Here is a 16,370-nt window from a genome sequence, read left to right as displayed (position 1 = left end):
TCTGCTGTACCCATAGTGTGAAGCCTGAGCGAAAAAGAAAAGAGGGCTCTGGGCAGAAGGTTTGCAACCAGATTAGCGAAATGTTGAGCTGCTCCTTTACTTCTTTACTGCTGCACAGCATATTAGTAATATACATTTATAACTCACCTTCTAGCTCCAAGTCTAAACAGACAATTTTAACAGCATGCAAATAGAATATAAAGCAATTCAAGGAAAACCCACTTTCCCTATCTTGGGGCAAATACTGTTGATTAGTGAAGAAAAAGACAGATGAAATATGAGGCTAATAAAAAGTCTCTGCAACTTGAGACAGTAAAAGGACATATGAAAAAAATATATTCAAGGGACCTCCCTGGTGGTCCAGTGCTTAAGACTTTGCCTTCTAATGCAGGGGCTGTGGGTTCAATCCCTGGTTGGGGAGCTAAGATCCCACATGCCTCTCAGCCAAAAAACCAAAAATCATAAAACTGAAGCAATATTGTAACAGATTCAATAAAGACTTTAAAAATGGTCCACACCAAAAATACCCCACAACTTAAAAAACCCAAAAAACTTGACAATCATGAAAGGAAAACTGAAAGGAAACCAAAATGTAAAACGTTATGGATGGGGCTTCCCTGGTGGCACAGTAGTTGGGAGTCCGCCTGCCGGTGCAGGGGACACAGGTTCAAGCCCTGGTCCAGGAAGATCCCACATGCGGCTGAGCAACTAAGCCCATGCGCCACAACTACTGAGCCTGCGCTCTAGAGCCCACGAGCCACAACTACTGAAGCCTGCAGGCCTACAGCCCGTACTCTGCAACGAGAAGCCACTGCAGTGAAAGGCCTGCGCACTGCAGCAAGGAGTGGCCCCCGCTCGCTGCAACTACAGAAAGCCTGCGCACAGCAAGGAAGACCCAATGCAGCTTAAAAAATAAATAACTAAATAAAATCTATAAAAAAAATTGTGGATGAAACACAGCTCTAACTACACATACAAAAGAGAGTAAAAGAACTTTACAGAATACTAGGTGCAGCTTTATGCCACTCTTTGACAGTCCAGTAGAAAGGATGATTTCCAGATACAGATCACCAAAATTTACACAGAGGTAGAAACTTAAAGAGGGCAATAGGGCTTCCCTGGTGGTGCAGTGGTTGAGAATCCGCCTGCCGATGCAGGGGACACGGGTTCGTGCCCCGGTCCGGAAAGATCCCACATGCCGCGGAGCGGCTGGGCCCGTGAGCCACGGCCGCTGAGCCTGCGCGTCCAGAGCCTGTGCTCCGCAATGGGAGAGGCCACAACAGTGAGAGGCCCGCGTACCACAAAAAAAAAAAAAAAAAAAAAAGGGGGCAGTAATTGAAGAAATCAAAATATTGCTAAAGATTTATACTTCTCGGGGTAGTAAATTCAATTTAGTTCTGCACTTAAAACATCATGAACAAATGGATTTTATTCCAGGAGTGCAAGGAAATTTCAATTATCTAGAAGCTTGCTCCCCCTAAAATTACAAAAATAAAGGACATTATCCGTAAAATTAAATATTTTTTTTTTTAAAATGTGGTAGAACTTAAAAACCGTAACAAAAACTCAAAATACAAAACAATAATTTTTATAGGGTATAGTATGTGCCAAGCACTGTTTTAAGTGCCTTACACTTATGAACTAATTTAACTCTCACAGCCCTGAGGTAGCTCCATTTTATACATGGAAGAGCTAGACACAAGGTAACAAAATGACTTACTCAGAATCACACACATAAAGTAAGGAGTCAGGATTTGAACATAGAGTACCAGGCACAAAAATCTATTCTCTTAACTACTGTATTATACTGCTGCTTCTAAAAATAGGAATAGGGACTTCTCTGGCAGTCCAGTGGTTTAGACTCTGAGCTTCAGATGCAGGGGATGTGGGTTTGATCCTTGGTCAGGGAACTAAGATGTCGCATGCTGTGCGGAATGGCCAAAACAAACAAACAAAAAAATAGGAAAAGAAGGAAACTTCCTAAACTGAATAGAAAATTTATCAGAAACCAACAATGAAGTAACAATAGTGAGACTTCCAGGGGTACACGTAGAAGATATCAGTGAGGATTTTATATGAGATATCCTATGAAGAGATGTCACTATGATCTTTAGAAGCTTCTAGTCTGGTGGGGGATGGGGGGAGGGGAGATTGTGTCCAATTTAAGGATGATTCAATTACAGAGCTGTTTTCAAAAGGTATTTATTAAACAACTACCATATGAAAATTATTATCTATGTACTAAAAGAAATAGATACTATACCCAACCTCAAAGAGCCTATAAGTTGGTATGAACACATATGCATTAAATTGAGAATAATTTACAATGCAATTTAACAACAGTTGTACACATAGCACCAGCTAACTCAGAGCACTGAGGTACAACAAATAGCAGTTTAAGATGAATGAAGATGTACTTGAAGAAGAAAGTCTTTCAGAGATGAGTTGGATCTGGCAGGTTCTGAGGGACACAGATTAGCAAAAGAAAAGACAAAAGATTTTCTAGACAGGGAACATAAGTGATGAGGGACTATATTAGAGTAGAAGTTCAAAAAGTAGATAAGCAGAGGGTGTGGAGAAAAGGGAACACTCTTGCACTGCTGGTGGGAATGCTGGTACAGCCACTATGGAGAACAGTATGGAGGTTCCTTAAAAAACTACAAACAGAAGTACCATATGACACAGCAATCCCACTACTGGGCATATACCCTGAGAAAACCATAATTCAAAAAGAGTCATGTACCAAAATGTTCATTGCAGCTCTATTTACAATAGCCAGGACATGGAAGCAACCTAAGTGTCCATCATCGGATGAATGGTTAAAGATGATGTGGTACATATATACAATGGAATATTACTCAGCCATAAAAAGAAATGAAACTGAGTTATTTGTAGCGAGGTGGATGGACCTAGAGTCTGTCATACAGAGTGAAGTAAGTCAGAAGGAGAAAAACAAATACTGTATGCTAACACATATATATGGAACCTAAGGAAAAAAAAATGTCATGAAGAACCTAGGGGTAAGACAGGAATAAAGACACATAACTACTAGAGAATGGACTTGGGGATAGGAGGGGAAAGGGTAAGCTGTGACAAAGTGAGAGAGTGGTATGGACATATATACACTACCAAACGTAAAATAGATAGCTAGTGGGAAGCAGCCGCATAGCACAGGGAGATCAGTTTGGTGCTTTGTGACCACCTAGAGGGGTGGGATAGGGAGGGTGGGAGGGAGGGAGACGCAAGAAGGAAGAGATATGGGGACATATGTATATGTATAACTGATTCACTTTGTTATAAAGCAGAAACTAACACACTATTGTAAAGAAATTTTACTCCAATAAAGATGTTAAAAAAAAAAAAGTAGATAAAGAGGGCCACAGCCAAGAGAAGGAAACAATGAATCAGTACCTTGGAGAATGACTTTATATAAATGGTAAAATGGAGGAAGTGGAACAGAATAAGGAAATACCGCTGTCTTTGGGAAGTACACAGTCTGATTTTGGGACGCCTAAGTAAGAAATGAGATAGATTTTAAACAGATGAAAAAAAAAGAAAGAAGGAAAGAAATCTACAAGCACATGAAATGTGTAGTCCTTAGTGGGGAAGGACCATACTGTTACTCCCACTCTCCCACCTTTGTGACCACCAGAGTTTAGGGAATGATCCACTTTGATTAGTGGTTCCAAGAGGAGACCAGGGTGAGCATACTTCTTATATAGAAACCTTAACTCAGAGTTCCTTGCTGTCTTAGAGAATCATGTCTTAAAAAACAGACCGAGCCAGACCTGAGTGCTTTTCTCCTGTGTGAGTTCGCTGGTGGTGATTGAAAGTAGAACGCTGACTGAAGGCTTTCCCACACTCAATACACTCATAGGGTTTCTCTCCAGTGTGAACTCTCTGATGCACAATGAGCTGTGAGCTGTCACTAAAAGCCTTCTCACAATCTTTGCACTTATAGGGTTTCTCCCCAGTATGAGTTCTCTGATGTACCATAAGACTGGAGCTGTAACTGAAGACCTTCCCACATTCATTACATTCATAAGGTTTCTCACCAGTGTGAATTCTCTGGTGTATAATAAGATGTGAGTTTTGATTGAAGGATTTTCCACACTCTTTGCATTTATAGGGCTTTTCACCCGTGTGAAGTCTCTGATGTCGAATGAGACATTTACTCAGACTGAATGCCTTACCACACTCATTACATTCAAAAGGTTTTTCTCCAGTATGAATTCGCTCATGGTCAACAAGTTGAGAGTTCTGATTGAAGGCTTTCCCACACTCACTGCATTTGAATGGTTTTTCCCCAGTGTGGAGGCTCTTATGTCGAATAAGACATTTACTTCGACTGAAGGCCTTGCCACATTCATTACACTCGTAAGGCTTCTCCCCAGTGTGGATTCTCTGATGGTCAATAAGATTTCTGTTGGAACAGAAAGCTTTCCCACACTCATTACACTTGTAAGGTTTCTCACCACTGTGAAGTACCTGATGGCGGACTAGGCTTTTGTTCTGAATGAAGGCCTCCCCACACTCATTGCATTCATAGGGTTTCTCCCCGGTATGGGTTCTCTGGTGGTCAATGAGTTGGGAACTCTGAGTGAAAGCTTTTGCACATTCGTTACATTTATATGATTTCTCCCCATTATGGAGTCTCTGGTGTTGAACGAGATGGGAGCTGTGGCGATAGGTCTTTCTGCAATCACTGCATTCATAGGGCTTCTCCCCTGTGTGGATTCTGAGATGTACTATAAGCTGAGAGGTCTGCCTGAAGGTCTTGCCACACTCATTGCACTCATACGGTTTCTCTCCAGTGTGGATTCTCTGATGCCCAATGAGGTGAGAACTCCGATTAAAAGCTTTGCCACATTCATCACAGTGATAGAATTTCTGTCCCTTCATAATTCCCTGATGTTCTGCAGGACTTGAGGACAGATCTGGATGTTCCTCAAGTTCCTTATATTCATCACATTCATCTTCTGTGCATTTATTTTTATCCTCTTGTGTTAATTCCAAGAAATCACTCTTCAGTCTGCTCCCTTGTTCACCTGAGGGTTGAACTTCTAGCTTCTCTAAAGCCTCTTCACAGGCATCTCCAGCTTCTGGTCCTCCAGGAATCACTCCATAGAGTATTCCTGAGGTCCTATCAGATGACTCCGATTCTTCAGAAATTTTCTGCTTTGGAGGCAACTCTGAACTCTCCATCCTGTTCTCACCTGCTGCCAAAAGAAAGAAGAAAACAACTGTTACCCACTCTTATTCTACTGAGGAAATGAACTCTCAGGAGCCTATGTACCTAAAAAAAAATTCATATTATGGGTAAGGAATAAGGAGACACATTGAGAATAGGAGAGAAAATGAGAAAACAGCTCAAATTTCTCTTCATGGACAGAAAAACAATGAGGGGAAGCTGGTCAGTGGAAGAAGGCAGAAGAGCTATCAGGACAGAGGGATGCTGAGCCAGCACAGCCAGGTGAACAGGCCAGTTGAAAGGCAAGAGACCAGACTGTAAAGCATGGTGTGATCTTCCAGAAGTCACTTAGATGTGACGTCTCCTTAGTAAAATGATGAACTCTAAGATCCTTTCCAACCATGATATTGTATGGTTCCACAGTTCTCAGCAAAGATGTTGGGGAGAGAGAGTGGTGGCAAATAGCTCAAATCAAATATGAGAAACAATGTGGGCAAACCTGAGAGTAGAAGGGAAATTTATATTATGAGGATATGATTAGAAAAAAGTGTATATAAAGGAGTGATTCTGGTATAACAGAACAGTGACAAGATTTGGAGAAGCCATGGGTAGAGAAATACTGGGGAAAAGTATTGAAGGGGAAAGCAAAGCTATAATATTGGGCACCCCCTAGTCCCTGGATCACTGGACTGGTAAGTACAATACTGCATGCCTATAAAAACTAGGAATGGGGCTTCCCTGGTGGTGCAGTGGTTAAGAATCTGCCTGCCAATGCAGGGGACACAGGTTCGAGCCCTGGTCCGGGAAGATCCCACATGCCGTGGAGCAGCTAAGCCCATGCACCACAACTACTGAAGCCTACGTGCCACAACTACTGAAGCCCGTGCACCTAGATCCCATGCTCCGTAACAAGAGAAGTCATTGCAATGAGGCCCGTGCACCACGACAAAGAGTAGCCCCCCCAAACCGCAACTAGAGAATGCCCGTGCATAGCAACTAAGACCCAACACAGCCAAAAATAAATAAATAAATAAATAAATAAACAAATAAAACTAATGGGGGACTTCCCTGCCAGTCCAGTGCTTAAGACTTTGCCTTCCAATGCAGGGGGTGTGGGTTTGATCCCTGGTTGGGGAACTAAGATCCCACATGCCTCTAGAACAAAAAACCAAAACAGAAAACAGAAGCAATATTGTAATAAATTCAATAAAGACTTTAAAAATGGTCCACATCAAGAAAAACCCGAAAAAACTAAGAATGGCATCAATAACTTGAAATATAAATCAAACATGTTTTTGTTATCTTGATAATCAGGAATCATAAGGAAAGTGAGCAGTTGAATATTTGCTTTTAAATTCTAGAATTTTTCAGTACTAAAACTGGGAGAAGGCAGAGCAGTTATGGTTATAGCTTAACCAAAAAATGTTGGTTCCTTTCAATGACATCTACATCAGGGCTATAAACCTTCATGCTTTTTTAGTGTGTGCAAGTTGTAGATGTCTGAATCTCTCACTTCTAAGCCCACCCTCTCCAGAGTAGGCTACTGTCCTGGACCAGTCAACCCCAGAACCTGCCCTAACAGTTCCTTCCAGGAAGCAGCCCTACCCCAGTCTTTCTGAAGGAGAAGCTGGGGCAACCATGCTTTGTGCCAAACAACCCAGCTCATCCATGATGGACAACAGGTGACTGGAACAGGGCCAAGCACTAGACCCAAGTGTAGCTTATCTGTAGATTAATCATCTGCCTCTGTGCAGCCAGGACCAAAGTTCTGCTCAAACAAAGATGATATTTAATGGGTGAATCACCCTTGGAGTTCCTCTATACATAAATTCTGAACTGAAGGTAGGACAAGATGAAGGAAATTACAAGTAGAAGCCCAAGCTGAAATGATGCACGGAGAGAGGGCAAGCCATCGGGAGCCAAAGCAAGCAGAAATAGAAAGTCTAACAAAAAGGAGCTCTGACAAAAGATTCAGAGTGAAGAGAATGGGTATCAGAGGCAGGAGAAAACAGATACACAGAGCACAGCTGTCTTATGACACTGGTGTAAAAATCCTTTCACTTTTGCTGCTGTGGCTCCCAGGCTCCCAGGTCCCTACAAGGCTTTGTTTCCTGAAGTCTGGTCTAGCTGGTCAGTTTGTTCTAGGTTTCCATTCCTTTAGCCTTATTGTAACTTAGCTCATTGTTTACCACAACTGAGTGGCTTTCTATTCCTTCCAACTACAGACTCTAACTAAACCAGCCTAGCTCAATTAATAAGAAAGTAAAAAGAATGTTAATAACTATTAAAGTGGATGATGACGTAGAGGCGTTCATTATACTATTCTCTCCACTTTGTCTCTTTATGTTTTCATAATAAAATGTTAAAAAAAAGAAAAAGAATATAGCAAAGAATATGTAAAGAAGGCAGACTCTAAGTTACTGGGTAACAGAGTCATTACCCAATGAAGCTAGGCTGCAGCAATTTTCTGGCATGATATTCCGGTACAGGGCTGCTTTCTGACTGAGTGCCGGACCTTTCCACTTCTTCTGAGTATAGTCCACAGACAGGAACTCGAACTCTGCAGCCTCCTGGAATGACAAGCTTCTATTGCTCAGGGACATTCCCAGCCTGGAAAGCAGTCATTAGAGGAACCAAGAGCACAGGGTCGGGGAACCTGGTGGTAAAATGGGCGGGGTGGGGGGAGGGAGGCAATCTGGGAAAGACCGATTAAAAGGACAAGTCCAGGGAATTCCCTGGTGGTCCAGTGGTTAAGACTCAGTGCTTTCACTACCATGGGCCCAGGTTCGATCCCTGGTCGGGGAACTATTATAAGATCCCACAAGCCGTGGGGTGTGGCCGAAAAACAAAAAAAGGACAAATCTAGGACAGGACCAGCTCCAGGGGAAGCCACAGGAGCAGACTCAGAATGGGCCAGAGGCCTGGAGATGAGCTCTAGCTATTCCTGGGCCACAGACTTGGAACTCAGGAAGCTCACCTGGGGCCTGACCATCTGGAGCACAGTTGCCGCTGCTTGGTCTCCTATGTTCCCCACTTGGGGAAGGGCAGGCACCGAGGAAGCATGCTGAGCTGAGGGAGGAAAGAAAGCTCTGAGTGGGACCAGCTCTGCTCTTGGCTCCAATGAGGTCTGTATCCCAGCAAGTGGATTCAAGAGAACCCAGGTGGCTCCACACACACAGACCCTCATCCCTGTTGCATAAAGGCATTATCCTTTGTGAACTGTGAATTTTTCCTGGAGGCACAGAAGGTCCCTGTTCAAACCGAACTGGCGGCTCCTTCCAGCCCTCTCTCCCACTCTTGGAAGGAAGCTACACTGCTGACCACCTTCTGTCTCCCGTGGCTTCCCCAGCAGCAGCCTGCCTGGCCTCCCCCTCACCTCTCGGCCCCTCATTCCCTGGCTTCTCTTCCTGCACCTGCTCTCTCATCACGGACACTACAGGCGTTCAGGCCTCAGAGCTTCCCCTTTCCCTCTCTCAGAGATCTCACAACTCCCATTCTCTGCTCTTAAGCTGTCAGTTCTCTCTGAGACCCCTATCACAAGCCTCCAGTTGCCTACTGGACATTTCACTTGGGTGTCCCACAACACCTGAAATTCAGTGTCTAAAGTGCATGTTTCCATCTCCCTTTCCTGACTTCCCAAGTTTTCTCAGTGATTCCAAACATCGGCCAAAACCCGCTAATTCTCCCTCCTCTCCATTGTCCCATGGATTCTTCGCTCAAATGTGTGTCACATCTATCACTTTCCATTCCACTCAAACCCACTCAGGCAATTACTGCCTCACATCTGTTCTCCTACACTAGCCTCCTAGTGAGGCTCCTGGTCACTGGTCTCCACACTCAACCCATAGTGCTCATGTGCCACAGTAATCCTTCTGAAATACTGTTTCTAACGCTTCAATCCCCTGCCCCCAAAATCTTCCTGGCCTCCATCCAAAGGCCCTGCACAAGCAGACCCCAGGCTCCCAAATAAGTCCTTCCTGACCCGACCTCAGTGGGGTCCAAGGAACTCCCACTTAGCAAGTGTCTTTGCTCCCGCCCTCCATGATCTCGCTCACCGTTTACACATGGCTCATTCGTGACGGCATCAAATGCCTGTGGACAGATATCATTCACATGTATCTTATGAGGTTGCCTCTTCTTGCACTTAGGACTGACTCTCTGCCAACTAGATAACAAGCTCTTTGGAAGCAGTGCCGGCGTACTACATCTCTCTGGTCCTCAACAGTGCCTTTGCCAGGAAACGTGCTTGACAAAAATGTGCTAAATACACGAATGATTGGAGAATAAGCAAAAGGAACAAACAAAGTCACTAGGGAAGGAAGACACAGGCAGGGCAATAAGGGACTCCAATGGGGTGGGAGATGGGGAGATGAAGGAAAGGAGACTCCGAAAGAGAGAAAGGAGGAATAACTTAAGGCCAAAGCGGGGGAGGTGAGTACCAGAGTGCCCAATGGGGAGGTGCTGGTGTGCCCCAGGGTCACCAGGAGGCTCCAGGTGGGCTCTGGGTGCCGAACCCTCACTGAGAAGTGAGGTAGGAGGAGATTCCTCTGTTGCACCCAAGGCTGTCATCTCCTCTGAATGCATTTCCTGTTCCTGTGCCGGAGGTGAAACCTAGAGACAAGGAAATAAAATTGGGTCCAAAAGAGCATCCTTGAAGGTACAGAATCCAAAACCTCTAAGAAGCACCCCCAGGAGAGGAAGCCAGGGAAAGAAGAGCCAGAGGGTCCTTCTGGGGCAAAAATGTCAAAGCAGGATCTACAGCTTACAATCCTATTTGCCATCCCTCTGTTGACCCTTTTGGTAGGAGCTTCAAGACCAGATTATATAACTATTTCCACTCTGTGTCAGTGCTTCAGACACACATTTGCTTATGAAGAACCCCCTGGACAAAGGAGTCAGGAAAGTAATTCAGTACACTCCCTCAGGCCTTAGCCTACAGAAGATATCAATCAGAAGTACCAAGGAAGTAAAAAGTGACAGGTGTATGTACCCTGTATGTGCACAAATAATGCTACTGAGGCCGACAGCTGGAGCAATACCCCGGAACAGCAGCTGACAAACCTCAGCTTTTCCAACTTCTCTCAGCAAAAGTGTCTCCTCTTCAGAGAAGCCATCCCTGACCACATTGACAAGGCAAGGATAGTCACACTCTCTCAAATTACCTGGTTATGTTTTCTAGAGCATACATTAATCTTTAAATTATCTTATTTATACCTTTATTGTCTATTTCTCTGCCAATGAAGTATAAGTGTTTTGAGGGTGAGCACTCTCTCTTGGTCACTAGCTCCTAGAACAGTGCTTAGCCCAATGGTGGTGTTCAATTAATATTTGCTGACTGACTTCCTCTTGATATTTTGCTAACAGTTACCTGCAAACTTGGTTTTCAATATGTACTACCTCTCCCCCAAAATTTATACAAAAAGTCAAATAGAAAAAAAAATTTTTTTTAAGTCAAATAGGATCACATAACACCAATCTTTAGAGACCTCGAGAATATCTCAGAGCATAGACCTTTTATTTTCTAACCCTTGCTTGTTGTCATCAAATCAGTTCCTCACAATCTCATGGTTACTACTTGTACCAGCATTTGGAGCAGAAAACCTAAAACATTATCTAAATAAATCACTTTTTAAAAATTGAAATATAGTTGATTTACAATGTTGTGTTAGTTTCAGGTGTACAGCAAAGTGATTCAGTTATACATACACATATATTCATTCTTTTCCCTTATAAGTTATTAAAGAATATTGAGCAGAGTTCCCTGTCCTATACAGTAGGTCCTTGTTGATTATCTTAAATCACATTTATAAGCTCACTCACTCTGGCATGTACATAGCACAGCATAAGGTGAAAATAACTTCTTCTTCAACAAAACACATGGATTTGTCCTACTGGGTTACATCTGCTGAGAAGTTAGGGGGCTCTCTCCTTTAGTGTATATCTCTCCAATGGAATGGTAGGTCCAAGAGGCTCCCTGAAGTCTGGAGCTCCCCAGCTCTCCCCTGGATGATTCTTATAAATGGGACTTAGAGCTCTTAAATACAACAGCTGTGGGTACTGGCAGAAGACAGAACTTAACTGCACTGTGATAACACAACCTTGTAATTCACTGACAATTAAATCCTGATAAAGTTCCTATTCATAACCTAGGACTCATACGTGTCCTCTCCTCGCAGGCCATGAAAACCCCATTCCAATTTTCATTCCAAGATGGCATTCCACAGCAAGACATTAGGGAAGGTAGTGGTTTAGAATCTACGGAGCTGGAAAATCCTGGTTCCCACAGACATGAACAAAGGGACTGCTTACTAGCTCTGTCACCTTAGACGAGCCAATTAACTTCTCTGCCTTTGTATCGCTTGTCAAATGGAGATAATGATTACTATTTGCATACCTTGTAAGCCTGCTAGGAGCTCAAATTTTAAAAGATATAAAAGCATTCTGTAAATTCTGCAACCCTGTAGGGATGCCTCTACCACTCTCTCCAGCCCCAATGTGCACACACGTGCATGCTCACTCCTGCTGATCAGAATGACATTCCTTCATCTCCTCCTGGCAAACTCCCATGAAAAAGCCTGTTTTTTCATTTAGTCATAAAAACATTTTCTGAATCCAGGCTAAGGGAGATATTCCTGTTCTCATGTCCTTATGTCAGAAAACTTAAGCTGGTGACAGTGGCAGAGTAAGAAATGGAGTCCAAAGATCCCACTTCTATGCTAGAGCCATGAGTGTTCAGCTGCCCTGTCAACTGTTAGTCACTCTCTTGGGTTTGTGACTCAGTCACCTTTCTTCTGAGGCTCCCTGGATAAAAGACAGTTTTAATGGAGGCTACATTCTCTTCTGCTTAAGCAAAAGAAGGCAGGAGATAGGGAAATTTTCCTTCTACCCTCCTCACTAAATAGCACTCTAAACATTTCTTCAACCACTTGTCCTTGCCTACGGTTGGGCCTAGCTGCTCTCTAGACCCTACTGATAGTTGATTTATCCCTGTTTACTTGTTTAAACAAGGAAATAATGATTGACAATGGATCTGATACTGTCAGAGGGTACTGGCTATTACCCCTGGAAAAAGTCTAGCCCTAGGACTCCAATCAATTGGAATTCATTCCCTAGGCCTAGATATGTAATCATTTTTGAAAAAGCGCTGAATAAAAATGATGTACTGTATACTAAGGAAATTTCACTGGTACTGGTTTTCCCTGGTAAAGCACAAAGGAGGAAAAGTAGAGGGGACCTAATCCATCCTGCTCAGTTACAAGGGAGCAATTGGAGACTCATCAGGAAGAACTGACTCATCCACAGTGTGATGGTCTTTTGATTTCAATTTAGCTCTAATCTAGGTGTTGCTGTGATGGTATGGTGTACAAGTGATTAAAATTCATAATCAGTTTAAGTAAGGGAGGTTATCTCAGATAATCTGGATGGGCCTGATTCGATCAGTTGCAAGGCCTTAAAATCAGAGCTGAAGGTTCCATGAAGAAGGAATTCTCTTTGTGGACAGCAGCTTCAGCCTATGCCTGAGAGTTCTAGCCTGAACTTTCTGACAGCCTACCTTACAAATTTCTGACTTGACTTGTCAACTCCCACAACGACATGTCACTTTCTAGCAATATATATATGTATGTATATATATAATTTCCTACTGGCTTTGCTTCTGTGGCTGAACCCTGATTAATACACATAGTCACTGAACTAGTTAGCTCTGTGATCCTAGGAGCCAGATTTCCCACTGTAACAACACTGCTGACTCTCTAACTCTTCCTTTTGAGTTACCCTGGCTTAAAATTTTTTTTTTTTTTTTTTTTTTTTTGGTGCTAGGCGGGCCTCTCACTGTTGTGGCCTCTCCTGTAGCAGAGCACAGGCTCCAGACGCGCAGGCCCGGTGGCCATGGCTCACGGGCCCAGCCGCTCTGCGGCATGTGGGACCTTCCCGGACCAGGGCACAAACCCGTGTCCCCTGCATCGGCAGGTGGATTCTCAACCACTGCGCCACCAGGGAAGCCCCTGGCTTAAAATTTGAGAGAACTCCAGAAAGAGAGAAAATCAAAAATAGAATTAAAGAAGCAAAAAGATCCCAGTTGGGTTTGGAAAGCTAGAAAAGAACAAAATGATGATGAGGCCCAGAACTGTTACATCTCATAAGGAACCTAAAAGGCAGGAAAACAGCACAGTATCTTGGAGAAATCCGAGGAAGTAATGAGAACTTCTCAAATGAGGGCCCATGTTATCAGCATACCCTAAGGGCTACTTCTCCCTGACATGCTTCCCTATTCTAACCAGTGTGCAGATCCTCTGCCTGTCAGGAGCACTGTGTGGAGCTCCAGGCTGCAGCTAGGTTCATGACACAGTACTTCACAAAGTAATTCACAGAGCGTGGCTGGAACCTGCTTTTGTTTAAGGCTAGGAGCACAAAACTCTTTCCCCTTTATACATGGCACTGGTTCAGGAGTCCCAAAGGCAAACCAGCTTAGAGCCTAGGGAATGGAGAATGTCTATTCTCTGGCTACCCCAAGCAGTACAGAATGGTTCCAGATGCCATTCTAGACTCGGCCGCTCACCTCTCCTGGTCCACTAACGTGTCTCTGGAAATCCTCCACCACAGCCACAGCCTCCTCACCACTCTCAGGGTGATGCAGCTGCACCCAGGTCTGCAGTTCCCCTGGCAGGATGCTCAGGAACTGCTCCAGGACCAGCAGCTCCAGGATCTGCTCCTTGGTGTGCACCTCTGGCATCAGCCACCAGCGGCAGAGCTCCCGGAGCCGGCTCAGTGCCTCCTGCGGCCCAGACATCTCGTGATAACATAACTGCCTGAAGTGCAGCCGGAAAATTTCACAGACAGGAGGGTGATTCTTTTGGAGACTGCAGCCCTGTCCCCAGCTCTGGCTCTCTGGCTCCTGTTTCACGGTCAAGCGCCCCTCCTGCCTCCGGAGAACAGCACCCCTGGGGATGAGGCCTGAAGTTCCCCTGCCTTGGGCGGCCATCGTGACACCAAAGAGAAGCTTGTTTCAGTTGTGGTTTGTCCGATTAAAATGATGGTCTGTAATTCAGGTCTCAGAAGCTGTTGTCAGAGTTGAGGATGTGGGGTGATGGGAATGTCACCTACAGAAACATCAAGAGAGAAATCAGAGTCCCCAGAGTGTTTAGCCCCAGGCGGATGACAGACCCTCCACAGTTAAAAAGCAAAGCTCTAGAAAAAGGAAAAAAGAGCACAACCAGGGCAGTCTCTCTAAGCATCTCTCCAAGTAACTTCCTTAAAGTTTCAGTGGCTCCCATCACCTACAGGATAAAACCTAAATGTCTATGCCTAGCATCCACAACCTGGCCTGAGGCCTCTGTTCTAGCCACACCCCCTACCACTTTCCCCAGGTACCCAGCAGGCTAGAAAGACTGCAGTGATCTCCAAATGTGGGATATGCAAGATAATCCAAAAGGTGGATAAAGAAATACTAAGTTGTTATTTAATTATTTAGTGGATGTTTTATAATGTGCACTGAAATTTGTACAACAGTACATACCTTTAACTCACAAATAAACCTATGTTGGAAATACATGCTCAAAACTCTTCTACTCTACTCTTTTGTAATAGAGATGCACAATAAAGAAAGTTAGCAACTAAAGCTCTAAAGACATAGCTAGAAGCCACACACTCTTTCTCTGGATTTTTCTGCTTCCGAAACTTTTGACAAATACCTACTCACCTGTCAAGACCCAGAACAAATGCCATTTTTCTCTTGAAGGCATTCCTGATTGCCCCATGCAGGAAGGGGAGCTGGCCGCCTCCCCCTCTTACTTCTCAGTGTAACATTGTATTTTAACTGATTTATGCACGACTCATCACTCACACCCTCCAAACTGCTGGATGGCCACAAAAGAAAAGGAACCCAACGGAGTAAGAAATGCCAGACACTTTTCTACTCAACCCACTTCCCCTAGAAAGCCTTGCTGATCTCTCCAGGCTTAAGTGTGGTTACTGCCTCAGTGAACCCACAGTACCTTTTTCATTCAAACCTCTGCTAGAGCACTTCTCACACTGTGTTTGGGACTTACAAGACTGCCTCCTCCACTTTATGGGAGGACTCAAAGGGCAGAGCTGGTTCCCAGTCATCTTTGTACGTGTGTGTGTACTTGGCATACAGAGGCACATATCTGGGAAACGAACGAATGATACTGAAGTTGGGGCGACTTTCATCCAGTTTACATACTGTAAAACCCTGAAAATCAGCACCTTAGTGGTAACTAGGGCATCTGTGCTATGCTTCCAACTCACCATGCATCTTGGTACCTTGGGTAAGCTACTCTCTCCAGGGCTCATTTTCTTTAAAAAGACGAAGATAGACTTAAAAATCTGTGACTCTGCTCTGAAATACATAGAAAGTTCAGGGCATTTTCCTACCTCCCTTACTGCTCCGAATGCTCAGCCCCTCATCTCATCTGGATTTTTGGCTCTCCAAGCTTTACTTCACGTCTGAAATTCTGACTCGGTCTGACCCACTTCTGACGCTTCGTACTGTCTTCCAGCGCAAGGCTGGGAAAACGTCTATCTACATTTCGCATTCGACCAGGCTTCTGCGGCGCCGCTCACCTGGCCACGTCTGCCATGCTCATCGCTGTACCCGCAGATCCTGGGCTCTGTGCCAGGCACGGCTGGTCAGGGCACTGGGACAAAGAGGCGGCTCTACATCTGGCGGCTTCTGAGCGTCACGGGGACCGCGCCGCCAGCCCCGGGGGCGAAGAGTGGGTCGGGCCGGCGTAGCCGACCTGGGCTGTGGGCGGCCGCAGCTCCAGCCTAGAGGCCCCGGGCCCCAACAACACTTCTCTCCCCGCCCCGGGACCGCTGACCGGGGCACCGCGCCCGCGACCCACGAACACCAGACGCCGCCGCGGCCGCATAAGCGAAAACAATGGCCGGGCCGGAAGCGAGAGAGGCCTCACTTCCGGCTCCTCCAGGATCCCGGAAGTCTCGGTTGAGAAAGTGGGAGCCCTTGCTCCCGTAGCCACACAGCTGGTGACACCTTGGGCGCGGAGACCACCTCCTCCGGGCCTGGCTGAGGCACAGCGGCGGCAGCGGGGAGGGGTTCTCAACTGAGGCCTCAGGCTGCACACGTGCCAATCTCAGACCATTCTAGGTCTGGGCGACCCTGCCGCACCCCAGCTTTGCCCCTTCCCCTCCTGGTGGCCTT

The 16,370-nt window shown here is 45.1% G+C and overlaps 1 protein-coding gene across 1 annotated transcript in view; it reads right to left on the bottom strand.

Moving 5' to 3' along the window:
• LOC131764290 (zinc finger protein with KRAB and SCAN domains 7-like) overlaps nt 1–16,125 on the bottom strand; it is a 34,675-nt gene extending 18,550 nt beyond the window's left edge. Inside the window, 6 exon segments of the mRNA XM_067005670.1 lie at nt 3,779–5,219; nt 7,632–7,761; nt 8,169–8,260; nt 9,631–9,802; nt 13,749–14,289; nt 15,773–16,125. Of these exon segments, the coding sequence (XP_066861771.1) occupies nt 3,779–5,219; nt 7,632–7,761; nt 8,169–8,260; nt 9,631–9,802; nt 13,749–14,171 (2,258 nt within the window). The 5' untranslated portion in view covers nt 14,172–14,289; nt 15,773–16,125.
• Nucleotides 16,126–16,370: the final 245 nt, after the last annotated feature.

This window comes from Kogia breviceps, chromosome 10 (assembly GCF_026419965.1).
Source record: "Kogia breviceps isolate mKogBre1 chromosome 10, mKogBre1 haplotype 1, whole genome shotgun sequence".
NCBI lineage: Eukaryota > Metazoa > Chordata > Mammalia > Artiodactyla > Physeteridae > Kogia > Kogia breviceps.
This window is presented reverse-complemented; position numbering and strand designations above follow the sequence as displayed.